Source organism: Marmota marmota, unplaced genomic scaffold, assembly GCF_001458135.2.
Source record: "Marmota marmota marmota unplaced genomic scaffold, marMar, whole genome shotgun sequence".
Classification (NCBI taxonomy): Eukaryota; Metazoa; Chordata; class Mammalia; order Rodentia; family Sciuridae; genus Marmota; species Marmota marmota.
The window spans coordinates 18,503,841-18,531,284 of record NW_025999960.1 but is presented as its reverse complement, the minus strand read 5'-3'; the positions used below and the strand labels follow the sequence as shown (position 1 = coordinate 18,531,284).

The following is a 27,444-nucleotide window of genomic DNA, read 5'->3' as shown; positions in this document are numbered from 1 at the left end:
TGAACTTTAAAGATCAGATTTATTTGGAGAAAACAAAAAACCCACAACCCAAAGGATGGGATTTTACATCTCAACACATCTTCCAGGTAGTAAGTCTACAGATTACAAATCATTTTCATAGAAGATATTTTTGTACAAATTTTACATGTATTCAGGGTGGGACAAAAGTCAACCCCTGTTTCTATTTTAACAGGGGCTAGGTAGGGTAGGGGAGTGGGACAAAATAGCGCTGTTTTGGATATAACTATCTGGGAGTAGACATGAAGAAGGCAAACTCTACCTTTCCATTATCTGCAACCAATGGTTTAAAAAAAAACCTGTTTGATCTTGGTTCTCTCTAAAAGCCCACTTCTAGTTACTAGCTGACCCTGTCAATTACTTCAGGTTAATTCCCTGGACATGCCTTTTGCCCTCTGGGTAAATGGTTCCTTATGCCCACTGCTGCAGCACACAGACCAATACTCTGCAGGCTGGCCAGGCTTTAGACTAAGATTGAAGGCAGAAGGGCTTGCAAACAAGAGACCAAGGTGTCATCTGTCTGCATGTACCAACACTGCCCATGAGGGGGAAGAATTCCATCTACCTAGTTGACCCCTACAAAGGTGCACATAAAAGCAGACAAATTAAGCTACTGTTACAAGAGAAACCAGGACCTTGTTAAATAGTTCTTTCCATTATCATTTATTCTCTCATAGGAAGATAAAAAAACAAACTCCGAAAAGCAAAGTAACCACACATTGGTCTAGGCCACATTATAAATCCAAGCACTGGTGTGGAATTTCAGTGGAGAGAAGAAAACTTGTTAAAAACCCCCCAAAGTCAAAAGAAAGTCTTCCAATTTAACTGTCTCTGTTTACCCATCCTTATTCACCACCCAAGACCATCAATTCTAGACTAGTCTGATCTGTAAGAGGGGTCAAAGCAGCAGGAGCAGGCATGGATGGAGGGAAGGAATGAGAATCAAAAGACATCAAGGAGCTGATTTGTTTGAGAAAAGCAGTGATTCCTCAGGTGACAGCTTCCAGTGGCTGAGATGTAAAATGCTTAAGAGAGCAGATCCGAGAATTAAATGGATTGCTTTTTGGGAGGTGAAAGTAGTATGAAGAACATGAGATGACAAGAGTCTGATTTTTTTTTTTTTAAAGCTTCAAGGTTTCAACAGAATGTGGATGTATTTGAGCTTTTAAAAAGGATAGCGGTTTAGAAAGGGCAAAACCAGGACGCACAAAAGACTGGGAATTCCCATGACCCTAAGTGCTTCCTGCTCCAGGAAATAAAGTGTTTACTGGAGGTCACACCTACTACCCAGTGCAAACTAATCCATCACCTCTCAAAAGCTTTTCAAACCACAATTTCCCCATTTATTTTGGTCCCCAAGCAGTCCTCTTCTTTAGTGGCCTGTAGACTCACTCCCAACTACCCCCCTGGGGGGTAAAAAAATAAAGGAATTCCCCCTAGGCTGGCCCCAGTAACTCAGAATTAAAGTAAGAAGAAGGGCTGGCAGCCTCCTGGAGACTAAAACAATTTGAGACTAAATCTACCTTTCCAAGGATGGAAAATTTATTCAGATGTTTGAGAATTCATATATGCCACAATAGAATAAGAATTAAAAGGTAGAAATCTCACTCTTCCTTATACCTCTACCTCCCCTACTGCCCAACCAATCCAGACATTTTACCACTGTCATTACCATTTCTTCTAAATGGAGGCCCCTAGGCACTAATCACACAGGCAACTGCATGGTATTGTAAGAACACACCACAACTTTTCCATTAAAAAGCTGTAGTCTCTGTCTCTCTGGCTACATTGGCGATTCTCCGGTAACTTCAATACTTTAAAGGCTGCAGCAGCATGCAAAAGAATTTCATTTCATTTTTTAAAAAAAAGTTAAGAAAGGTCTCCAGGAGATGGTGAGTTTTATTTGTCTTGTCTGGATAGAGGTTTGATTTGCTCTTGAATGTTCCAGGGTGGAGAGACTAGGAGAAAGCACAGGACGCAGAGGTCTACTCAGTGTAGTCTTCTCCCTCATTTTCATCTTCACCATCCACAGAGAGAGCGGCATACTTGCTTGCAGAACTGAACTTCTGTAACAGAAGACAGTGACAAGATAACGAAGACCTTGGATTCCCACATCAAAATCCAAGACAGAATGCAAATACTTTGGCAAATGGGGATGACAGTAAAGACTACACCCATTGGCTTGCTCATAGCATTTTCTAGCAGAGTTGTTAGAAAGAGGGCCAGAAGCACATGTGTTCTATCTTCACCTTTACCTTGCAAGAGCATGAGAGCAGTAAATGTGACAAGGGGGGGGGGGGAGCTCATCTCAACTTTTTTCATTAGTCTGAACTAAGACCAATGTCTTATTTCCAACCACTCTTCAGTCCCAAATGTAAAGAAGGCCAATGGCCAAAGGAAGCTGAGAAGTTGAGGTTAAGCCAGTAACACTTACAGAGGCTGGATTTTCCTCAGGTTTCTTTGGCTCAGGTGCAGATCTGGAGTCTTGATCCTTTTTGCCCTCTTTCCTGCAGAGATGTAAGCATAAAACCATATCTTTGGGAGGGGACTCCCCCAACATAGAGAGACAAGAATGTAGTTTTGACCCCCAACAGGTACATCCTATCAACTGTTCGTGCTATCTGGACATCACATTCTCTTAATGTAACTGTTTGTTTTGGGTTGATTTTAGTTTGTTTGAAATGAGAAATCTGGCAGTGCTTGGAAAACCAAGAACTTCCATCACAAAGACCCATGCATCTAAAACCACATAAAAAATTCGCAAATGATGAGAAAGAAAATATGCATACCTATCTGACTCCTTCCAGTGATCTTTGTTCCCTCCATCTCCTGGACCACGGCTGGAGTTCCCAGTTTGGCCTTTTGGGACACTCATTCCATCTATTTTATTATCGTCTGCTTGAGCAGAAATGCAAAAACAAAGAAAAGTGAAATAACCACTCTTCTCGTCCTGGGTTATCCTCAAGTAGAAAAAAGTCCCACCTATAGGCTCTATTAATCTGAAAAAGCTATCTGGAAACAAGAGCTATGATGTTCTGTAGTAACTTTGACCTTGCTCTTGGCGACATTTCCAATCTGGACTTACTGTGCTATAAATATGTTAATTTCCATCCAATTTCTCCCTGCTTCCAAAGAAATGTTTTACCAGGAAAGGGCAAGGCTTCACACTTTCTCTGCAGAGGCCACTCCTGCCCTCTCCTGGCAGGAAAAGGTAGATAATCTAACAGTTTCAACACAAAGCTTTTGGGAAAGCAAGAGACACTGATCCCAGGTTGGGGCTGGGGCAGTGGATCAGTGGTAAAGCGCTTGCCTACCTACCATGTGTGAGGTGCTGGGTTTGATCCTCAGCACCACATAAATATAAATAAATAAAGACACGGATCCAAGTTTCTTGATTCTTGGTCTGGGGGTTTATTATGGATGTCTTTTCATTTAGCCCTCTAGATGAAAACATTTTACCCTAGGTATGGTCTTACCTTTCCTTGTGGGTCCTTCCTCAGATGGCTGAGCTGGAGCTACTTTCCCCCCACCACTAGAAGGGAAACATGATCACAATCATCCCTTGTTTTAGGGAAAAGAACATGTAAGAAACCTACGATTACTCTGCACATGCAGTAAGCTTTACAGAAAACAAGAAGTCCCATCCTTAATGTTATAGACTACTAAAATAAAAATTAAAAAAAAAAAAGCAATAATCTGCTCATTAACTGCTACTTATCTTAGAATCTCTTCTATCACAATTGTACAAGGTTAGTGGTAGTATCCCTTATATACAAAAGAGGAAAGACTTAAAGATCTAATGCTTCAGTGAAGTGAACTCCCACAGCTATACTGCCCATATGTGGCAGGGAAAGGAGTAATTCATGTAAGCGTTTGCAGATTCATGTGGCAAAATACTCCCACCATGACTGACTTCAAGACACTAGAGTGATGACTGGCTATCAAAAGACCAGAAAATGGAACTGGCTCTTATGAGCCAACAGCAGTATACCTATGAATCTGAACTGAGAACCAAGACAACATTTATACACACTCCATCATCCAAAGGACATTTTACATTTATTATCCCAGGCTAACCAGCTGCTCTTTCAAGCTGACTCACCTTGTGGGGGATTGCTGCTCTGTGTCTGAGCTCTGTGATCGAGCAGGAGGGTTAGAACTTCGCTTCACCCACGCATTCTCCTTTGGTGGAGGGGCTGGCATTACCTTTAGAGGCTGATCAGGTTTGGGAGGCTTAGAAGTTGGAGAGTGACAGTCTTCCTCCTTATTGAGTGTTTCATTTTCTAGAGACTTCTCACTCTCTCTCCTTCGTGCATCTGTGAAGTCAAAAGTGGGAAGAAGGTCAGCTGGGTGTAGTGGTGCACGCCTATAATCCCAGCAGCTCAGGAGGCTGAGTCAGGAGGATAGAGAGTTCAAAGCCAGACAGACTCAGCAAAAGTGAGGCACTAAGCAACTCAGTGAGATACTCTCTTTAAAAAAAAAAAAAAAGAAAAAAAAAAAAAAAAAAAAAAANAATTCTACACTTATTGTACCATTGTGGAGTTTTATTCTATATAGAAAAGAACTGGGTGGCAATTTTTTTTTTTTCTTGAAGGTCTAAAGCTCATCTACAAAACAGACAGGGGGGAGGGGGCTGGGGTTGTGGCTCAGTGGTAGAGTGCTCGCCTAGCACGCGTCAGGCCCTGGATTCAATCCTCAGCACCACATAAAACATAAATAAACGAAATAAAAAGTATTGTGTTCAACTACAACTAAAATAAACAAGTATTTAAAAAACAAACAAACAAAAAAAGATATTAAGAAAAAACCTAAAAAACAACCCCCCCCCCAAAACCAAACAGACACAGGTCACAATTTGCTTACTTTTATATTAAAGTGCCACCAGTTTACATTTGTGGCAGCAAAAGCAAAGGCCTTTCTAAAATCATGAAGGATAGGACACTCTGTATTGTATAAAACTGTTCCATACACTGCAGATTGCCTAATACCCCACAGCCCACTAAATGCTTATCAAGTGACAACAAGAACCACAAATTTCCCAAATGCCCCCATTAAGCAGCACTAAAAATACCAATGAAAAATCTGTAGTTGAATATAACTTCATTAGACTAGGGATGCAGCTCAGTGGTATAGAGTACTTGCCTACCATGCATGAGGCCCTGAGTTCAAACCCTAATACCAAAACAGAACAAACAAAGAAACAAAAACACCTCACCTCTCCCTAGGCCGCCGTTCTAGTTTTGGCTCATCCAACTGGCGCTGCAATTTCTCCTGCTCCTTCTGTAGCCGTTCTTCTACTTCTCTTTCTCTAGCAGCTGTGTCAACAGGTTTTGCCCCTCCAAAGATGGAAGCTGCTCGACTGGACTGGGAGGTGCTAGCAGAGGAGTCATCTTCCTTAGGAGTACTCCGAGGCTTTAGATTCAGTTTGGGTCTTTGGGGGGGACCTAAGTTAAACGAAACTCTTAGTTCCAAATCATCATAAGCTAATGGCTGGAAGCCAGATTCCAAAAACACAGCTCTCATGAAATGCTACATGGGATTCAGGTTAGTGGCCCAGTCAACCCAGAAGAGAATGGGAGATCGGAAAATGGGGAGCTTAAACATAAAGTCCCGTTACTCTTTCCTCTACCATGTCTATGACAGAGACTGCAGGAAAGGCCCTCCAAAAGATACAAATTTAAGTAGTAAACGAATCATCTTATTTACTTTTACCCAGGAAGAAACTTTCAGCCATAATCAACTACTAGACAAAATTATCTTGATTTTAAGAATGTGATCCTTTGTGGTTCATAAGTGTGATGATTGAGTTTTCATGCTGTTGTTGAGATGTACCTCTTTTAAGCCTTGCTATAACACTGGCACATTACTCATCTGACAGGAGAAGAAAAAGCGGGGTGGGATAGAATGGGCTGTGGAAGATCAGTGTCTTTCAACAGGTATAGAACAAGCTTGTAATAATAAGGAAGACTCTTGAATATAACCTGAACCCCGAGGGAAGTAGATTTCATCCTTGCTGCCAGAATACTCTGAAGATAAAGCCAGGTATGATGGTGCAAGCCAATAATCCCAGTTACTTGGGAGGATGAGGCAGGAGGATTCTAAGTTTGAGGCCAACTTGGGCAACTTAGCAAGACCCCATCTCAAAATAAAAAGGGCTGCAGAAGTAGCTCAGTGGTAGAGTGACCCCAGAAACACTGAATGGAATTAAGAGAAAATAGTGGATATAAATAAAGCTTTGGGCAAAGTTCAATTCCAATATAAAAAGTAAAAAATCAGGATTTATAATACAATATACTAGGGGCATTTAAAAAATCTTAATCCTAATTAGTTAAGAAACATCCATTGTTGCACAAAGCACTATAATCAACAAAACCTTTTCTCCTTTTGTCTCAAGGATCAAACCCAGGGGTGCTACCCACTGAGCAACATCCCCAGCCTATTTCTTATTTTGAGACAGGGTCTTGCTAAGTTGCTGAGACTGACTTTGAACCTGTGATCCTCTTGCTCAGCAAGGATTACAGGTAAGGATCACTACACCCAGCTTAGTTTTTAACCTCATATTGCCAGTTATCAACAATGAGACCACGCTTAATATATATATATTTTATTTTTTTAAATATTTTTTTTTTTTAGTTTTCGGCAGACACAACATCTTTGTATGTGGTACTGAGGATCAAACCTGGACCGCACACATGCCAGGTGAGCGCGCTACCACTTGAGCCACACCCCCAGCCCCTAATATTTTTATTTCTTTCCCTTTCCTTTGAGAAAAGAGTTTAACACCACCTATTATCTTTTCTGGTACTAGGATTGAACCCAGGGGCCCTTAACCACTGAGCCATATCCTCAGCCCTTTTTTATATATTATTTAGAGACAGGGTCCCAATGAGTTACTTAGGACCTTGCTCAATTCCTGAGGCTGGCTTTGAACTCTTGATCTCCCTGAGCCACTGAGATTACAGGCATATGCCACAGTGCCTGTAACACCACCTATTTTAAATATAATTTATGAAATGATATTATAACATGACAAAACTGGGCACAGTGGCACACACTTATAATCCCAGCAATTCAGGCTGAGGTGAAGGACAAGTTTGAGGCTAGCCTGGGCAATTTAAAAATAAAAACAGCTAGGGATGTACAGCAGTTGAGTGTTCCTGAGTTCAATCCCCAGTAACACCACCACCAAAAAGAAAAGAAAAAAAAAAGCCTAACATTTTTTATTTTTCAATAAATTTTAATCTTGTTTACTTTTACCCAGGATGAAATTTTCAGCCACTATCAACTACTAGACAAAATTACTTGATTTTAAGAATGTGATCCTTTGTGGTTCATAAGTGTGATAATTGGGTGTTTATGCCATTGTTGAGGTGTACCTCTCTTTAACTTTGGCACATTACTCATCTGACAGAAGAAAATGGTAGTTTTTTAATTAAAACAATTTATATGCTTTACATATGAGATGAAAAAAATTCGACTTTATTTCTATCACGTCATCTTTTCCAATGTTTTTCTACGTTCTGTGGCAATGCATAAATTGTGTTCCAAACACTGGAAGTAGGCACAAATGTAATTTACAACTGCAAATTCTCCAGTGTCTAAAAGCAAAAAGAAAATGTTTACCTCTATCATCACGCCTATAATCATCCCGAGAGTAATCATCTCTGGAGCTCCACGACCGATCGTCTCGTCTGTCATATCGGTCTTCATAACGGTCCCCACCTCCTCTGTAGTCATCATCCCTTCGGTACCCACTACCAAATGCTCTTCTGCCACTGCCTATCCTGGAATCATAGCCTGTAAATAACATCACAAATTGTCACCAAGGGGGGGGGGGGTTAGGGCAAACAAATATAACAAGAAAACCAAAACACAACGAACAACAACCCCCACCCAAACCCCAAATTAAAAAAAAAAAACAAAAACAATACATGAGAATGAGTTCTTAAAACAAAGAACTTTAATTGAATTATATTATAATTACCTCTATCATAATCTCTGCTGCCTCGGTCATCATAGCGATCCCGGCCCCCATAGCGATCCATATCCCGGCGTGGGCCATCACGATATCCATCTCGATACCCATCCCGATATCGGTCAGAATCATAGCGATCTCGATACTCTAGAGAAAAAAAAGAGACATGTAACATCATTCCTTTTTTTTTTCACATTGTAAAAACAGTAATAGATTGGATCATGAGTTCCTCTTCACTGCTATCTCATTGTTTATGAAGATAAATAAATTATTATTTACAAGGTGGAAGAATCCATGTTGAATTAGATTTTTCTTTTTCCAAATATTCAGGGAACTTATATTTAAATAATAAATCACATAGACACAGCTGTTACTTACATAAACATGCATAATCCAACCTGAATATAAAACCCACTCAATTGGCAAATTACACGTGAAATACAAAGGGAATGTAATTTTACATATGAAATGATTGCCAGCTGTAACAATTGAAACATTGTATAGCAAATTAAAAACATTGTACATTAAAAAACAAAAGCGAAGGAATGATTTGATTCAAGCAAAGAGTAAGGCACCTGCTATGAATTGAGAGGAATAACTTTCATGTTTAAAGTTATAATAATAAAAATAGAATTAGGTAACCAAGACTTGTTTCAAAGAGGAAAACAAGTACAGGGATTGATTTACTGGGTGAGAAAGGCAGTTAACAGTTCAGCCAAAAACCTGCTGGCCCAACGTTGACCAATTCCTTTCCTATGGGAGCAGTTAAGTTCCTAGAAGCCCTTAACCACTCCTCCTGTTTACTCTCCCTCCTTACATGAGGGTATGTTGGAAATCCCCTGAGATTCGCACTGTGTATAAAAGAGGTAGCAGATTTCCCTTCTGTTCCTCTTAAAACAGTTTATTTTAAAAGAGAGATCCTGAGGCAATTAACAAAGCAAACATGAGCAGCCTTCTACCAATTCATTAGTACACCAAGACTTGCAATTTTCAATAGTACTAAAAAACTCAAAACCTGCCTTATCACCCTCACCCTTACTATTATTAGTAAGAAGAAAATCTGAACAATCATATCCTATAAAATCATTCATTGGAAGACTAAAGACTAATCCTTATCAGTAAATCCATTTAATTTCAAATGCCACTATAAACTGATATACCTAGTATCCATCCTAAGACATTTAAATTATAAATCTAGAAAAAACATTTTCAAACCTTTAAGTGGAACGAACTTTTTAGTTGATGTGCCTTTTTTGGTATTAAAGAATGCTATGAATATGCTAAGATGTCTTATGGCACACTGGACTCAACGATGATGCATACATTTCTAGTAGCATTTTTCCCTAAAATTTTGTCTAGCATAGTAAACCCCCCCTTTGATATATTAAAATAATCCTGGTGAAATCAATGTGACATAAACCTTCCCTGACTTCACTCCACTATGGTAACTTTTAGTGAAACCTCGGTGACTGATTAAGTTACAAAATGTTCAAGTCCCCCCACCCCACACCACCCCCACCAAAAATGGGATCTTAGGTCATGCTCACTAATGCAAAACCCAAGGTAGTGTAACAGAAATAATATCATTAAAATAGATGTGGCTTACATATAAGCATTTCTGCTTATATTATGCATTCAGAAGCTTTTAAAAATTTTTGAGTGCTAATGGTTATGGTAAAACTAGGCTGAGTTCCATTTATAAACACCTTATTACAGGACAGTTACATGACCCTACACTTGTGATCCATGTCAGAGAATTAGATTTTTCTTAATTTTGCTAGGTTAACACTTTTTTTTGGTGGTGGCGGTGAGATGTAAAAATGTCTACATATCCATTAATAAATTTCCAAAAAGTTAAAAAAGGGGTATTTACCCCTGCTCCCCACCCCCAAGCGCAATGATCTACACCTGTAATTTCAGGTACTTGGAAAGCTGAGACTGGAAGATTGCAAGTCTGAGACCATGTCTGGGAGGGAGGGGTATAGCAGTGAGGAAAAAAAAGTACACAACATTAGCAAAATACAGTTGGAATTTTCCATGCTTTTATACCAAAGATCCAAAGACTTGTTTTAAAAAGTCTAGCAGGGGAAAACATACAAACCATAAATCTGAAAGGCAAACAGTGATAAAAGTATGACATGTAACTGTTAAAAAACTGATATTTTAAGTAACGGAAACTAATAGAATATTGTTTTCTACAGCCAAAATGGCAAAATGGTAAAGTTTAGGGATGTAAGGTAATTCCTGCACTGCTGATCACTGTTTAAAACAATAGTGCACTGGGAAAGTTATTTTGCAGTTATGCATAACAGATTTAAAACCAAGGCTCTCTGGGACAAATCAATTTCTAAAAAACTGATTTATAATAAAGATACACATACAAGAATATTCACTGCAGTACTGTTTACAGCAGTAAAATGTGAAGCAAATAAGCTATAAATCAAGTAAGTTCTAAGACTCCATCTAAATTATCTATTAAAACAATCACATTTACTAAATGTATTCAAGACACATTTGATAAAAAGTATGCTATAAACTGTACTTTATATACATGCATACACATTCTTATTAGTATTAGAAGCCCCTGCCCCCAGAAATGGAAATTTGTTAGTCTCTTATTTTAGAAGAGCTGGGATCAAACCCAGGGCCTCATGCATGCTAAGCAAGCTCTTCACCATTAAGCCAGACACCCAACCCCAGAAATTTATATAAGGAATGTAGTAGCTGTAGTGGCAGACTGGGAAGTAGAAGTCAAGGATAAAAGGGGTAGTTCACTATTTGGCTCCAGCTGTCTGATACCAGATCTTCCAGTTTTCTTTTGTGCAGGTGATACAGATATCTTACTTATGTCATCACTGCCTTTTAAATAATGATTTCTTTCTAGAAACACATCATTTTTTTTCTATGTGACGAGACATAACATTCCCTGGTATTTTAAAACTTTGAGAAAATCGAAGGAAAGCTAATGTTAATAAAAATGAAGCACATTTGGGCTAGGGGTAGAGCTCAGTTGGTAGAATGCCTACCTTGCATGCACAAGGCCCTGGGTTCAATCCCCAGCACACACCACACACACACACAAAATGAAGCACATTAGATGGGTGTGGTAATACTAGCAGCTGGGAGGCTGAGGCAGGATGATGGCAAGGTTGAGGCCAGCCTCAGCAACTAAGTGAGGTCCTAAGCAACTTAGCAAGACCCTGCCTCAAAATAAAAAAAATAAAATAAAAAGGATTGGGGATGTGGCTCAGTGGTTAAGTGCCCTGGGGTTCATTGTCTAAAACTCCCTCTCGAAAGAAATGAAACACATTAGTATGCTGTTGAGATTCTGTAGTTAACATTTTCCCCCCCTTGGCCTAATATATCAGATAGGAACCTTTGCCCTTTAGGTGTCATCTGGGACTTCTAACTCATGTTAATTAAAAGCTGACTTTGGGGCAGCTATGAGTAACAACAGCATACTCACTTTCTTATTATCCATCCAACTTGCTTTAAATTCCCTTAAGGTGTCAGGGGAGAAAATAGTCATGTTCCTTGACTCAAAACAGGACCCTTGGTTCATCTGCTTTTTCTTTCAAGAGCCATTTCTTTCTATTATCAATAGAATGTCCTGCATAATGCTGAAGAGAAGTGTAGTTTTCCCCAAGGCTTTGTTGGTTATATACACTAGATGATAAAGTCAGATTATAAACTTCTTTTTGACTTGTCATTCCTTCCTCCTCCTTCGACATCCTTTTTTAATATTTATTTTTTAGTTGTAGTTGAGCACAATACCTTTATTTTTTTATTTTTCTGTGGTGTTGAGGATTGAACCCAGGGCCCTGCACGCGCTAGGCGAGTGCTCTACCAATGAACCACAACCCTAGCCCTCCTTCTATAACGTATTAATAAAAACTTCCCTCTAAAAGGAATTATTGTGATCCCAATCTCATTTGATACAGACTTCAACAAATTTCACGCAACACTTAAATGCTTGTGAATTTGCTCATATTTCTTTTTATTTAAAATAGTTCAAATATTAAAAAAGGCAATTATTGCCTCAAATGCACAAGGCCCTGGGTTCAATCCCCATCATCACCAAAACAAAAAAATAAAAAAATAAAAGGGCTGGCTATATATAACTTAGTAGTAAAGAATCCTGGGTTCAATCCGTAGTACAAAATAAAGTAATATACTACAAATTTAACAGTATCCCTAACCCCTATCTATAATCATGAGGGTAGTTACATTACCATGTAAATTTTTATAATTTTACAATGTATTAGTATTAACATTACACATTACTCTTTTCAGATTTTTATACATACGTGTTTTCTTCCCTCAGTGTAACAGATTTTAAATTCTATTCTTGTTGTTATAATGTTAGGTGATAAAGCATTCCATTACTTTCCAAACATTATAAACAGCATTAATTTTTTCATGTATTTTTGTTAATAATCATATAATTATCCCCATTAAGGTTTCAGGCAGTCTATGAAAATAACATTCTTTTAATTATTTCTTTGATGTAGTAAGGCAGTTGATGCTCGCAGGAAAGTTCTTCACATAGCCACCTTGCTCAACTCTTACTTGGCTTCACTAGCTTATCTGTTGTGTTTCTTCATGAAAGTGAATTCTCCTTTTGTATCTACCAATTCTTCTTGGCTCAGTGGTGAGCGCTTGCCTAGCATATATGAGGCACTGGGTTTGATCCTCAGCACCACATAAAAATAAATAAATTACTAAGTATCGTGTCCATGTACAACTAAAAAACTATTAAAAAACGAACAAAAAACCAAACTTACTGTCACCAAAGCTGTCATCACCTCTTCTAGGCGGATAGTCGTCAAAGCTGTCTGTGGCAGGTCGGGCTCTCCAGTCTGTGTCTGTTTTGTCAGAATCCCGATTTCTATCTCGGCCAAAAGAACGATCATCCCTATCTATAGATAGAGTAAAAACAAAAAACCACAAGATACCTCATAAAGACATTCTCACACAGCCAAACACCATTATAATAATCCCTCTTTTATATCACACTGTCATCATGAAGTTCCCCAGGCCCCATAAGAGTACTTTCCAACGTAACCAGGTCATTCTTTTCCTCACATTATTTCTACTGGTTGAATGCTTCTCTCTCTCATAGTCTGTGTAGGCCAGGAGTTCCTGAAACATACATGAATGAGGTCCCTCTTGTGCTCAATATACTGCTAGATAGCTAATCTATTTCTTATATAGATTTTTTTAATTTAAATATTTATTTCTTAGTTTTCGGCGGACATAACATCTTTGTTTGTATGTGGTGCTGAGGATCGAACCCGGGCCGCAAGCATGCCAGGCGAGCGCGCTACCGCTTGAGCCACATCCCCAGCCCCTTCTTATATAGATTTAATGTCCATTTAAATCTGTCAGGGCTTCTCAATTTCAACACTATACTAACATTTTGGATTGAATAATTACTGGATGTGGAAGGGCTGTCCTACATATTATAGATCAATCCCTGGATTCTACTTATTAGATACCAACAGCACTCCCTTCAGTTGTAACACAAAATGCCTTCAAACATATTGTTAAGTCCCATATGGAACAAAACTGATTGAGAACTATGACTCAGATTCAGATAGGCTCACCACTATTTCTATTCTGCTTTGTCATTCTTGGACCACTACCAAACAGCAAGTTCTACCAGTTTTCTCACCTTTATCCTGTGCTTGATCAGCAACATCCACTCGAATTCTCCTGTTACCTAGAGACTGAGAGCATAGGACCATATTAACCAACCTTTCGCCCCATTATGCACAAATCCCATTTGAGTGACCTTGAACGTCTGGGCATAGCGGAAGCACTAGGGGGAGGAAGATAAAGGAAAAACACTGTAATCTAGCCAACACTCCTAATTTGTTGGCTAAAGAAGCCTTTATAAAGACTTGAAAACTGAATAACCTCTTAAAAGTCACAAAATTTAAATTGGCCCTAAATGAACATCAAGCCAATTATTTTACTTCTTTTACAAAACCAAAATTTACAGAACAGAATTAACTTTTGAATTATCAAAGGCAATCTATCAAGCACAATGAATTAGAAATAATTCTCATTTAGTTAAATAAAATGCATATTTGATGTCAAAGCAATTATTTATTCAAAACTACATAAAGCAAAACTGCATAAAGTGTTCTTGGGTTCTTTCACGCAGTATTGCCTTCAGATAAATCAGTTCCTCCAGGAACTATAATATCCCTCCTACATTATTATTTAACTGCTTTGAGCCCAATTAATTCTACTGTTGATTTTTCCTCATTTCATAGTAGAATCAATAGATGAAGGATAACAATGACTTTTAATAACACCCCAAATTATGTAAAATACCACTATGATGAAATCCCTAAATAATAAAGTAACTCTTAAGCTGAAACATAATAATATTTTAATAGTTAATCCAACCAACTTTAGACAGTAACAACCATGGTATTCTTTTACTTTTAAGGTACTGGGGATTGAACCCAGAGATGCTTTACCACTGAACTATTATCCCCAGTCCACTATATTTTTTATTTTGAGACAGAGTATTGCTAAGTGGCCTTGGCTGGCCTCAAACTTCCCACCCTCCTGCCTCAGTCTCCAAAGTTGCCGGGCATGTACCACTGCACCCAGCTGGTATTTTCTCATTTCGACTATTAGGCAATGTTAATGAAATCTGAAAATGATCCAGGAAGAAAAAACTCTGGAGCAACCTTAGCTCTTCATATGTATTAAATAATTTTTTATCCCTCTTTGATACTGACCTTCAGATTACCATGATGGTATTCAACATTAAGAGAGTAAATGTATTGTAACAGGCATTTATTTCAATCATGTCTAATGTCAGGTCTGAACTAGAGAATTATGGCTCAGGAAATTGCCTTTCTAAGAAAAATTGACAGGTTCCTTTGTTTCTGTAGTCAAAAGGGAACAAAAAACCATTCCCCCCTTCCTAAGTACAAATGTCTTGGGTCTCCAGGTAGGAAAACACTTCTGAGCTATGTTAAAAGACAGAAGGAATGTCAGATACAGTGGTGCACACCTGTAATCCCAGCAATTTAGGAGGCTGAGACAGGAGGATGCCAAGTTTGAGGCTAGCTACAGCAATTTAGAGAGGCCCCAAGCAACTCTGCAACTTCTTACTGAGACCATGCATTAAAATTTATTTTATTTTTTAGGGGACCCAGGGATTGAACACAGGGGCATTTAACCACTGAGTACAACCCCAGACCTTTTTTATGTTTTATTTAGTGATGTGTTCTCACTAAGTTGCTTAGGGCCTCACTAAGTTGTTGAGGCTGGCTTTGAATTCATAATCCTCCTGCCTCAGCCTCACAAGCTGCTGGGATTACAGGTATGTTCCACTGTGTCTGGCCCTGTCTTAAAATTTATAAAAGGGCTGGGACTGTAGCTCAGTGATAAAGTTAGGTTCAAGCCCCAGTTTAAAACAAAAACAAACAAACAAACAACAACAACAACAAAAAACTCTGCCAAGTGTAAGGACTTAATGTTGACTGTCTTTCCAGAAAACATTTCTAGGAACATACATTACCAATGACACTCTAGTAAGAAATGTTTCCAATCCTCTTTAATTACCAAAAAACATCATTACAATACTCTAAAAAATCAGACAGTGCTATGTGAATGTGTATGTGTTGCTGGGGATCAAAACAGGAACCGTGTGCATGCTAGACAAGTGCTCTACTACTGAGCTATACAATCTCAGACCTGAGATAATGCCTTTTATAAGATCTGAGGCAATACATTTGAGTTAATCAATTTAGCTTTTTAAAATATATTTTTTTAAGTTGTAGATGGGCACAATACCTTTATTTTTTAAAATATTTTTATTAGTTATTGATGGATCTTTATTTATATGTGGTGCTGAGAATTGAACCCAGTGCCTCACACATGATAGGCAAGCACTCTACCACTCAGTTACAACTCCAGCCCCATCAGTATAGATTTTTTTTAATCTTTATTTTTTAGTTATAGTTGGACACAATACCTTTATTTCACTTATTTTTATGTGATGCTGAGGATCGAACCCAGATCTCGCACATGCAAAGCGATTGCTCTACTGCTGAGCCAGAACCCCAGCCCCCCCATCAATGTAGATTTTAATGGATACTTAGTGTGTTGAGTTTCTGCCAATTTTACATGTTAAGTACCTCCTTGAATTATATGAATCACTATACTTGCTGAAGTGTGACTTGCTAGATGTCGAATGTTATGGTATTTTGGGTTCTTCTTTGTGGATATTATGGGAATCTCTGAAATAGCTGTATATCCAAACTAAAATGTATCAGTTTGATCTGGGCCTATACTCTTTTTTTTTTGAAGGGGGGGTACTGGGGATTGAACTTAGGGGCACTCAACCATTGAGCCACACCCTGAGCCATTAGAGACAGGGTCTCATCAAGTTGCCTAGCACCTTGATGTTGCTGAGGCTAGCTTTAAACCCTTCTGTCTCAGCCTGGACCGAATACTCTTTTTTTTTTTTTACATCTTAATTTGTTTGTTTTTATGTGGTGCTCAGGACCAAACCCAGTGCCTCACATGTCCTAGGCCAAGTGCTCTACTACTGAGCTACAATCCTAGCCCTGGGCCTATACTCTAAATCCTAGGGATTTTTACTTTGCAGGCAGGAGGACTGCAAATTCAAGGCTGGCCCAGGCAACAAATTTTTTTAAAAAAGGACTGAGGGTGTAGCTCTGTGGTAGAGGCCCTGAGTTTAATACTGCAAACAAAAATAAAAACAAAAGCAAACAAACCCATTTGATAAATATGAGATTTGTGAGCTCCCATCCCAAACCCCTACCCTTAATTTCTTTACCTCTTCATTGAGACTCAGGGCACTGAGCAGGGAATCCAGGTCCTCAAACTCAGCATAGCCAAAACCTTTCAACCTCTCTGGATTGCTGGGTTCACGTGGTAAACGCACTGCACTGATCTGTATGTGTAAAACAGAAGTATTTTGGGGACCACATAAGCCTCATTGTACACACAATAAATTTCTCTGAAGAATACACAAGAACCTTTATCTTTCTTCAGGAGGAAAATGAGTGTAGATAAACAGAAAAGACATGGCCTATTACATTTTTTGAATTCTGAACCATATGAACTATCCTCCTCAAACAAACAAACAAACAAAAAAAACAAAACCAAAAAACCACACCTAAAATGTTTTCAGTGTATTCCTTTTATCTCTGACTTTGCTTCCTTCTGTTATTTTTATAATTTTCTGTGATTTTATAAATTAAGAGCAACTGCCCTTCCATAGTTAATTTTAGTCACTACCTTCAACATCTAGTTTCAGACAGTAATTTGTTTAAGGCCACGGATGGTAAAATAGCAGTTTGGATTCAAACCTGGGTCTCTTTCAGTCCAAATGTAATTAACCACTACTGACAACTCTTACTCTTTGACTATTACTTTGAACAGTCTAAAATGTTTATACATACATTTAATCCTCTAAAGAATTCCTTAATGGAGTCTTCAGTCACATCATAGGGCAGGTTCCCTAGAAAAGCAGTGTAGGGTGGCGATTTGGGAAGACGGCTCCGGTCAATATTGGGTTCCCGAGCAGCCCGTGGAGCAGTGGGAAGGATGGAACGGTCAATTGGAGGTGCCCTGTACACATCATCATCATTACTATGCCAAGTGGTTGAAACTAGGATAGAAAAGCCAATAAAAGAAATTAGAGAAAAACACCCTTACTACCACCCTAGAACAAGAGGATCCATGCTAAGTGGTAAGTATTAAAAATACAGAATCAGAAAACAAACAGCCCAAAGGAGGTGGGGACTTAGTAATGAAAATACTTTAAGAGGTTTCTGAAATGTTAGAATCAACTCATTACTTACCATCTTAAACCTTCCCCCGTATAGCCCTGTCCATAAAATTTAATTCAAACATCAACACTTAGGGAATGTACAATTTATGTGAAATTTCCTGTTTTTACTATGAAAATAGGCCACAAAAGGAAAAAAAAATGTTATTTTGGTCTGCAGTAAAGTTTAGGAAACAATGGTGAGAAGCTGGGGGCATAGCTCAGTGAGAGAGAGCTTAATATGCACCAGATCCTGTTTTTTTTTTTTTTTTAAAGGACTGTTCTTCTTTTTAATACATTTATTTCACTCATTCAATTTTTATGTGGTGCTGGTGCGTGTAAGACGAGCACTCTACCGCTGAGCAACAACCCCAGGCCCGAGGTCCTGGGTTTTGATGCTAAGCATCACAAAAAAACTCTTCCTATGTGTTTCTGGTTACCCCCTGAAAGCAGAGTTGAGAGTTTGACCAAATGACACACCAGAGACTCTTCTGTTCTCCACCATAACTACTGTTACGATTCCTTTCCCTCAGACCACTTTCATCTCAAATTCATTCTAATAACTTCTAGGACTAGTAGTCCTCGGTTCTGAGTATAGAGAACTTACAGGTCATACTGCAACATCACTTTTTGAGGACACCATAAAATTTTAGATCTGAAAGGAAACGATAATCTGGCTAGGTGCGGAGGCATACATCAGTAATCCTGCTACCTGGGAACTGAGGAAAGATGATTCCAAGTTTGAGGCCAGACTGGGCAACTTAGCTCAAAACAAAGCAAAAATAAAATAAAAAGGGCTAGGATGTAGCCAGAGGTAGAACACAGTTCAATTCCCAGTAAACCACCCCGCAATCTAGTCCTTGTTTTTTAAAGGAAAACAATGAGGCCTTAAAACTCAAAAAAGTTTGTCAATGCTAGAGCTAGGGCTAGCAAGAAGCTCTCTTGATTTTCCATGTCCACTTTATTTCTTGCCACAGAGCTGTTCAACTGGAGGCAACGTAATTAAGATTTCAAGTTCTTCAAAGTAAGACCCTTCCACGTTACAAATGATGCAAATAGTTATGGAATAGGTTTTGTTTAGAAGATACTGAAATTCCAAACATGACAACAAACAAACAAACCAAAAAAATTACCATCTCCTTCCAGGTCGTCTGTTTCATCAGCCCAGCTGACTGGTTTGGGGACATAGGTGCTTCCTCCACCAGTCCCCCCATCCTCAGCCAGAAAGTCTGTTAGGGAGATAGTCTTCCCCTTCTTATTCTTCTTTTTTGCTGTTTTAAAAAGGCAAGGAAAAGATTGCGCATGACTACTCAGGTATTTTACAGAGCTGTATAATGCAATATTGTTATATATACTGATAAAGCAAGCAACATAAAGGCTGATCAAAGGATTAGATTATGGCACTTATGTGAAGAAATACTGTGCAGATATAAATATGCAGAAAGCATAACAATAGAAGAATTCAACAGTAAGTGAAAAACTTTGCAGGATACATATTACGTGAAAGTACACATTTATGCACGGCAAAGGGAAGAATGTCCAACACTCTTCTCAAGGCAGTATGACCAGTAGGGGGACCTTTACTTTCTGTTACATTTGCTCAAAATTAACATTTGAGATTGTGTGTATGGTGCTAGAATGGAACCCATCCTCACAACAAGCTAGGCAAGTGCTCTATTGCTGAGCTATGCTCTCAGTTTTAAGATTTTTAAGTGTAGCAACTACTTCTATTTAAAATAGGTTACATTTATTGCAGCTTGGATACAAAGATAAACAAGACACATCCCTACACCATAACACAGCCTGTATGACACTTTTAAGGATTGTTGAATATCTATAAAATAACTATGTAAGGGAGGAATCTTAACTTCCAATTTATAGAGAAGGAATGTAAGTCTCAGAGAGGTTGAACTATCCTAAAGTAAGAGATACTAGATGGCAGAGCTATAATCAAAGCCCAGGTTTGTTTATTTTTTCCCTACCAAACTCAGGGTTCTTCCTATTGTACCATAGGGATCCTAGCCTCAAAGAAGCTTATTATTAATTTAATGACAGGTTATCATAACCAGAGTAAAATGCTGCACTGTCATTTGTAAGCGTTTAAATATTTAAAACTCATACACTAAACCTCTCATCCCTGTAGGAATTTATTTTTCCTTACCTTAACAATGCATATTAAGATGAAATATGACATTAAAAGGAAAATATAAAACCCTAACAAGCAACATATTAAAAAAATTTTTTGTGTGTGTTTATAAAATATTTAGTCTACTAAAGGCTCTACTTAGTTGTCTGACCCTGGCTCTCTATCCTCAGAACTCTGAGGTGGCACAATCAACTGCTAATTCAGAAGGACAGAAAGGACCAAATGAAATTCTAGAACGGTCCAACAGCAGTCACTACATTAAGAAAAAAGCAAGTACCTTTGTTGTAACAAACAACAACTTCATGGCTTTTATAATCATGAATTCTTTCTCCATAATCTAATTCTTTTCTTATTTTCAGCCAAGACATACATACCACTTGCTTAACTGAAGGTACTCTCTTACTTGGTATCTGTCTTTTTTTTTTTTTAAAGAAAGAGTGAGAGAGAGAGAGTGAGAAAGAGTGAGAGAATTTTAATATTTATTTTTTAGTATTTGGCGGACACAACATCTTTGTATGTGGTGCTGAGGATCGAACCCGGGCCGCACGTATGCCAGGCGAGCACGCTACCACTTGAGCCACATCCCCAGCCCCGGTATCTGTCTTTTAAAGTTCCAGTGCCAGAAAAAAAAAAAGGGGTGATCTGTCTGCAATGAACATTACATACAGCCTTCTGTATTATAATAAGAATGTGAGGTATTATAATCTCAATGTGCAAATCAAATCAACTTGGCAGCAATAATATAAAAGGTGGCCATAAAATGTGAAGTTTCCATATTTCTCATATAATTTAACACTAATCTAGCTCCAAAAGTAAGATTAACCAGCTCCAAAGTATCCTTTATGATCAACCAGACCATAGCTATTCTATTCTAGTTATAAACCTATTCTACAACTTCACAAGAAAGTAGTTATGCAGAAGTTGGGTCTTATTGCACTGATACTGCTGCAGCTCATAAGCAAAGATCTAGAAGCAATTTAATAAGCTAATATGAACAAGAATAAGGTAAAATACTTACCATGCACAGGCTTATTTTAGTCATTTTCATATTCTTTAAATATATAACAAATCCCACCATTTTGTACAACTATATAATTTATCAATAAAAATATGAAAAAACAAAAGTGTCTGGGAAAGTATGATGCCTGCCAGAGACCCTTACCCTCATGTGGCTTAATTTAGTATCATCAGCCAATATCCAGTCCTGCTATCAAAATAAAACAGAACTGGTGGTCAGTACATTAATGAGGTCAAGTTCGAAGAATCTGAGCAAGGTAACTATCCCCTTTTTTCCTTGCTTGGTATTATATATCTTACAGCAAAACAGCATACTCTGGAATTAACCTGCCCTTTGGTCTGACTTGGCTTAAACCAATTTTGTAGCTCAGTTTCAACTCCTAACGCCCTCTTTGGACAGACAAAAATCTCACACTCTTCATATATATATTTAGTTGTTGATGTATTAATTGTATTAATTAATTTATGTGTGGTGTTGAGAATTGAACCCAGTGCCTCACACATAACAGGTAACTGCTCTACCACTAAGTCACAACCCCAGCCCTCACACTCTTATTTTAATGTTATTTGATATTTCAAAATAAATTAGCATGAGAAAACATACTAAACCACTGTTAATTTCAAAATGTCTTTCCAAATAGAACATATCCCTTCCCTATCACCTTTCATGTCCTATGGCTGAGAAATCACTGCGGAATGAGGTCTTCAAGACAGGCTAAAATTCCCTTGTAAGAGCTCTTACTTAAATCTAGCAGCAAAATCGACTCAGTCAAAATATAAACAGATTTAAAAGAAATAGCCCTTAAAAAGCATAATTAATAAACCTAAAGTAGGTGCCAGTGTTTGTGCAACTCCATTTTATTCAAAGAATTAAGAAAAGATGTTACCTAAAATCTCCTTGCCCTTGGCTCCTCCAATACCTAGGCCCACACACGTTTAGGATTCCATCAGTGTTCTCTTCCGCATTCTAAGTATTGTTAAGGCTCCAGGTATAGCAATCCTTTGCCACAATGACAGAATTCACCCAATTCTTTTTATCTGCCCTCAAATCAAGTACCAATTGAGGTCAAATCCATATGAACCAAGGGTTGAAGGTAGGAGAGGGGAGTGTACATGACCATGCATTTCAAGCTTTTTACAAACCTACTTAAGGTTAAGTATAAGCTCTTAGAAATAACACATTTTCCAAAACTGTTTTTAAGTCTAGAAGTCATTAAACAAAAAATATTTGTAGTCTTAATAGGCCTTTAAAAAACAACAACAAAAGGTTATATAATCAGCTCAACTCTTAAGTCAAGATTTCTCTTCTCTTAATTCAAATACTGACACTTAAGACTGGGCTACTTTTTGCTACTGGGGGGCCATCCTGTGCATTGTAGGATGTTTAGAAGTATCTTTGCCTTTTACTCATTAGCCAGTAGCAAATCCCACTACCCTTATCCTGAAAATTTCTCCAGATGCTGCCAAATGTTCAAGGGGTGGGGGATGACAAAACAGTCCCTTAGTTGGAGAGGCAACTGTTTTAAGTAAATGTTCCCACTTCAATATTGAAAGGACAAATGAAAAGAAAATGTTAGTACTACATAAGGTATACCAGCAGGAAAATGACTGTAATAAAATGAGTCCCCAGGACTGCCAGGCTGGAGCTTGTATAAAATGCTTCCTTATTTTACTCCCCAAAGTTTTTTCCTATTTCCACACTACTGTATTGATAATAAAAGCACCAAATGACATATTTTGGGAATGATAAAAATCTAGACTGGCTGCTGGGTCTTTATTTTCAAACAAAAGACACCTTAAAATACTATAAGCCATAAAACTTAATTGTAAAATGCAGCCCTATTTCTGCATCATTATCTCTAGTATGGAAAATGTGTATAGCCTGCAACTTTCAGATGACGCTTCATCAAAAATTACTTTCTGTGGGAGTGCATAACCCACTTGAATCAAAGTGTCGAATATGTTATGTCAAGAAATTTGTAATGTTTTGAACAACCCACAATAAAAAATTAAAAAAAAAATTACTTTCTTGGTGGTGCTACTGCGGATTGAACCCAGAGGTGCTTTACCACTGGGCTATACTACCAGCCTCTTTTATTTCTTAATTTTGAGACAAGGTTTCACTAAGTTGCTGAGGCTGGTTTTAAATCTGTAATTTATCACATGCAGCTCCCAAACTCTATTCTACTTTTTCTTTGGATTTATTTGCTCTGAATATTTGGTACAAATGGTATCATATCATTATAAATAGTGCTGCTATGAACATTCTTGTACAACTTTTTGGTGACATACTCTGACTTCTTTATTCTTTAGATTACTTAGTTACCAAAACCTCCAGAAAGGTTAAAACCCAGTTAAAGGGTAAGGTCTAAAATTACATGTAATTTTTGTCAGGCATGGTAGTGTATGCCTGTAATCCCAGTGATTTGGGAAACTAAGGAAGGAGGATTTCAAGTTTATGGCCAGCTGGGGCAACTTAGCAAGACCCTGTCACAAAATAAAAAAAAGTCGAGGACAGAACTCAGTATAGAGCACTCCTGGGTTCAATCCCCAGTAGTACAACAGTGGCTGGGAAGGGGGAAATGACTGCTAACCAGTACAGTTTGTTTGCAGGGTAATGAAAATGCCACCAAACCCTACACTTTAAAAGACTAAATTTTAGCTGTGTGGGGTCGTGTAATCCTATTGATTGGGATGCTGAGGCAGGAGGATCACAGCAATTTAGTAAGGCCTCAAGTAGAAAAGCAACCCAAGTTTGAGTCCTAGTACCAATACACAATTTTTTTACAGTACATGAATATCTGAATACAGCTGTTATTAAAACGAGTCCTGTTAATTTCTCTAAAATTAAAAACTATTTTAATAATTACCATGTTTCCTTAAACAAAAATCATAGAACAGAAATGCAATGAATTTACCCAAATAATAGAGTGCTCAGAATTAAACCAATTATACTTTATAAGGCTCAGTCATAAAAGTTTCAAATGACACAATATCATGTTGAGAGGTCTCACTTTTACTGCACTGTATATTTTAGCAGAGTAGAGTGTAAAGACTAAGCCAGAACTAATAAGTTCCATCTCCTCCTGTGTTCATGACCTCTCTTCTGTGTCCAATTTCTTCATCTTGACATAATGAGAATACCCTATTGCTTTTTTCTTGCCTCTCCAGGGACACTTAAGAGCTATAAAATTATAAGTTTCTTGCTTTGGGCATTTCTCTATTAGGATCTTAGCAGTATCTCAAATCTCATAAACCTAAGAAACTGACTTTTGAGTGTGTACTCATAAATAAGCATTTGTATTGCCTTTAAAACAACAATAAAAAAATACATATGGCTTGTGAATTATACCCCAAAGTTGTTATTAAAAGAGTGGGTGTGTATATATCTTTTTTTCCACTGATATATCTTAGGAATACTGTTTTACTTTAATTGATGGTATTTCTATTTGTATTTCAAATTTTTAAAAAATATTTATTTTTTAGTTGTAGTTGGACACAATGCCTTTATTTATTTTTATGTAGTGCTGAGGATGGAATTCAGGGCTTCACACGTGCTAGGCAAACACTCTACCACTGAGCCACAACCCCAGCCCTGTATTTCAATTTTCACAAGGAGTTTTAGTTTTGGCTTTCTGAACCAAAGTATCCTATTCTCAGAATAAATACATGGTAGAGGATGAGATTTGATTTGTGAAGAGCATACAATGACAACCCTTGAAACCATTTTTTTTTTTAAAACTAGGAAGGCCAACACTATAACATGAAAACAACCTCTAACCACCCCATAAAAAAAAAAAAAAATCACACAAAATAACGTTCTATAGTGTTATGCAAATGAAGGGCCTAACATGGATTACATACACTGTTTACAGTTTTAAAGCATGTTAAATGTTAACCTGTATCAAACATATTTGATTCCTTATTGGTAAAGGGAGGGGAGATAAAACTTTACAGGTGAGGAAACTCTGACTCAGGAGGTTAGTGGCTCTAACAACTTGACTAAAATAGTGACAAAGAAAATTTAAGGAGCCAGCTACATGTAGCATACCTGTAATCCTAGCGACCCAGGAGGAAAGGGCTTGGGGATAAATGCTCTAGCTGCTTAGTGGTAGAGCATCTCTGCATTCCATCTCCAGTAGTGAAGGAAAAAAAACGAAAGCTGGGCAAGGTGGTGGACACCTAGCATTTGAGTGACTGAGGCAGAAGGATGGCAAGTTCAAAGTCAGCTTCAGTAATTTTAGTGAGGCCTGGAAGCAACTTAAAGAGACCCCATCTCAAAACAAAAAAAGGGTTGGGGATGTGACTCAGTGGTTAAGTACCTCTGGGTTCAATCCCAGGTACAAAAAAAAAAAAAGAAATTTTAAGACTGAAAACATGCACTCCCCCACCCCAAACAGGGAAACTATACCACAGAGCTACATTCCCACCCCTTTTTATTTCACATTTTGACTAAGGTGTGCATGCTTGTCTAGAACTTGCAATTCTCCTGCCTTAGTCTCTCAAACTGTTGGGATTGCAGGGGTGCATCACTGTGTCCATCTAAACTCTCACATTTTAATTATTCTCAGATAACAGTTCTGAGATACTTTCAGTTATTGAAAGTCAATAATAGGTTCATACTGAAAACTGGTATTGCTGAAAATAGTTTTTTTGGTCTCAATGAACAGTGAAAGAGACTTATGAGCCAGGTGTGGTGGTGCAGGTCTATAATCCTAGCTACTCCAAAGGTTGAAGCAGGAGGATGGAATTAGAGGCTGGCCTGGGCAACTTAGCAAGACCCCATCTCAAAATAAAATAAGGACTGGTGGTAAAACCCAGTGGCAGAGCATTTGCCTAGCATGCAGAGGCCCTGGGTTCAATCCCCCAGTACCATGAACAAAAACAAGAAAACAAAGTCAATGTCATAGGAAAAGACAGAGAGGGTAAAGAAATTTGATAAAAATTTCAGTCTCTGAAGCATGGACAAAGATGTAACCTTGTGCTTAGCCACAAGTACAAGCTAAAAACATTTACTGAACAGAATTAAAAGAGTTGAGGGTTTCTGAAATTTGGATACATAAGAACAAGAAGCAAATCTCTAGCCAGTCTGGATTTGGCTAACAGGGTTAAACTAAGGACACAGATTGCTGTCATGTTTTCCACCTCTAAAAATTCCAGACTATGGAGAAGGGAAATCTAGACTTTTCATTAAATTGATATTAAACTGTCAAGGTGGTAAATTTAGGACAAAGTACTTTACAAAATGATTAACTTAAAATATAAACATTTTTGGTGAATTTCGGATGATGCTTTTGGGTAGCAAATAAAACTTAGGATGACACATTGGTACTTCCAAGTTGGAGAGGAAGAATAAGGAGTCTAAAATTTTAACCTTGTTCTGACACCTGCAAACTGTGCGACCTTGAATAAATCTTTCATTTTCCTCAGCTGGGAGATACCATTTCCTCATAAGACAATCGAACGAGACAACAAACATACAAATGCTTGGTTAATTAAATAGTATACCAAAATGTTATGTTCAAAAGCACCTCAAATCCGTCAACATTTTCCAAAGGATACCATAATCCTTAGCTCCCTTGTAATAATATAGAAGATAAATTCCTGGTTGAGAAATGAGTTGTCTAGAGACAGCAATTTAAAACACGTTTTTCAGAGTGTACAGTCAGGCCAGGGAAAATAAATTATATTCCTAAAACTAAAATTAATGTCATAGCATGTTACAAAGGCCCACTACTATTCTCTTAAGTTTATTACAAATGCAAGTAAACTTGCACTATAGTGATATACCCCACCCCCGGCAAATAATTCAACCAAAATGGAAGCTCCTTACGAACAGGAACCTGATTTTGCCCACCACTCCCAAAACCTGGCATATAGTTTGATTTCACTAAATGTTGTGCTGATAAAACGAAGCAAGAAAAGACGATAGAGGGAAATCTAGGTGCCCACTCTAGCTTCCTCTTCTCCAACACGTGGGCGCAGCAAAGTGGATTCCTCAATCCTAATAGCTCCAACCTCCAAACCTAACACAAGTCCCCATGGAGGAGTATGGGGAAGGCACACTCTCTAATTGGGAGGACATAAAGAAGCCCAACACCGGCGAGTAAAAGCTCCCCATCTGGACTCCAGCTCATGCTTTTAAGGCGCGCCGTCTCCACTACCCACTGGCTTTCCTACCGCGCACGCGCAACACTGCCTTCCTCCGCCCCTCCACCGACTCGCGCTAGCGTTCTAACTGCCCCCCCATTCCCCAGCCCCCACTCCTGTCGGCAACGGCCTCGCGCCTCGGAGATCTAGTCTAATGTGCATACGTCCGCGCGCCAACCGCCTCCTTCCTTCCTCCACGCGGGCACAGTACTTCAGGACTACGAGAAGGCCTCGTGCCTCCCCCAGATTCCTTAAGCGCTCCCTCCTCCAATTCAAGTCAGAGTCCACCATTAGTGCCTACTCCAGCCTCGC

The 27,444-nt window shown here is 38.3% G+C and overlaps 1 protein-coding gene, 1 non-coding gene and 1 pseudogene across 2 annotated transcripts; 2 read left to right on the top strand and 1 right to left on the bottom strand.

Annotated features, from left to right (window-relative positions):
- On the bottom strand, window positions 1–27,444 carry Eif4b (eukaryotic translation initiation factor 4B). Its single transcript, XM_048802452.1, has 14 exons — window positions 27,297–27,444; window positions 18,953–19,090; window positions 17,452–17,660; window positions 16,824–16,940; window positions 13,668–13,722; window positions 12,778–12,912; window positions 8,003–8,140; window positions 7,642–7,815; window positions 5,233–5,462; window positions 4,121–4,404; window positions 3,495–3,550; window positions 2,808–2,913; window positions 2,453–2,525; window positions 1–2,084 (listed from the first exon to the last, which is right to left on the bottom strand). The coding sequence occupies exons 1-14, from the start codon at window positions 27,421–27,423 to the stop codon at window positions 2,004–2,006; spliced, it is 1,923 nt and encodes a 640-aa protein (XP_048658409.1). The 5' UTR covers window positions 27,424–27,444; the 3' UTR covers window positions 1–2,003.
- On the top strand, window positions 5,794–5,895 carry LOC125616706. Its single transcript, XR_007347450.1, has one exon. It is a non-coding gene; the product is annotated as a small nucleolar RNA U13 (small nucleolar RNA).
- Window positions 7,338–7,428, top strand: LOC125616709 (annotated as a pseudogene).

What these genes read in the sequence shown, in the direction of transcription:
- Eif4b (XM_048802452.1), bottom strand. Translation starts at nt 27,423, where the DNA reads ATGGTGGACTCTGACTTGAATTGGAGGAGGGAGCGCTTAAGGAATCTG. An exon ending in CCCTGAGTCTCAATGAAGAG is followed by an intron (nt 13,723 to 16,823) that starts GTAAAGAAATTA and finishes CTATGCTCTCAG; the next exon opens with TCTCTAGGTAACAGGAGAAT. An exon ending in CACTGGAAGGAGTCAGATAG is followed by an intron (nt 2,526 to 2,807) that starts GTATGCATATTT and finishes ACATCTCTGCAG; the next exon opens with GAAAGAGGGCAAAAAGGATC.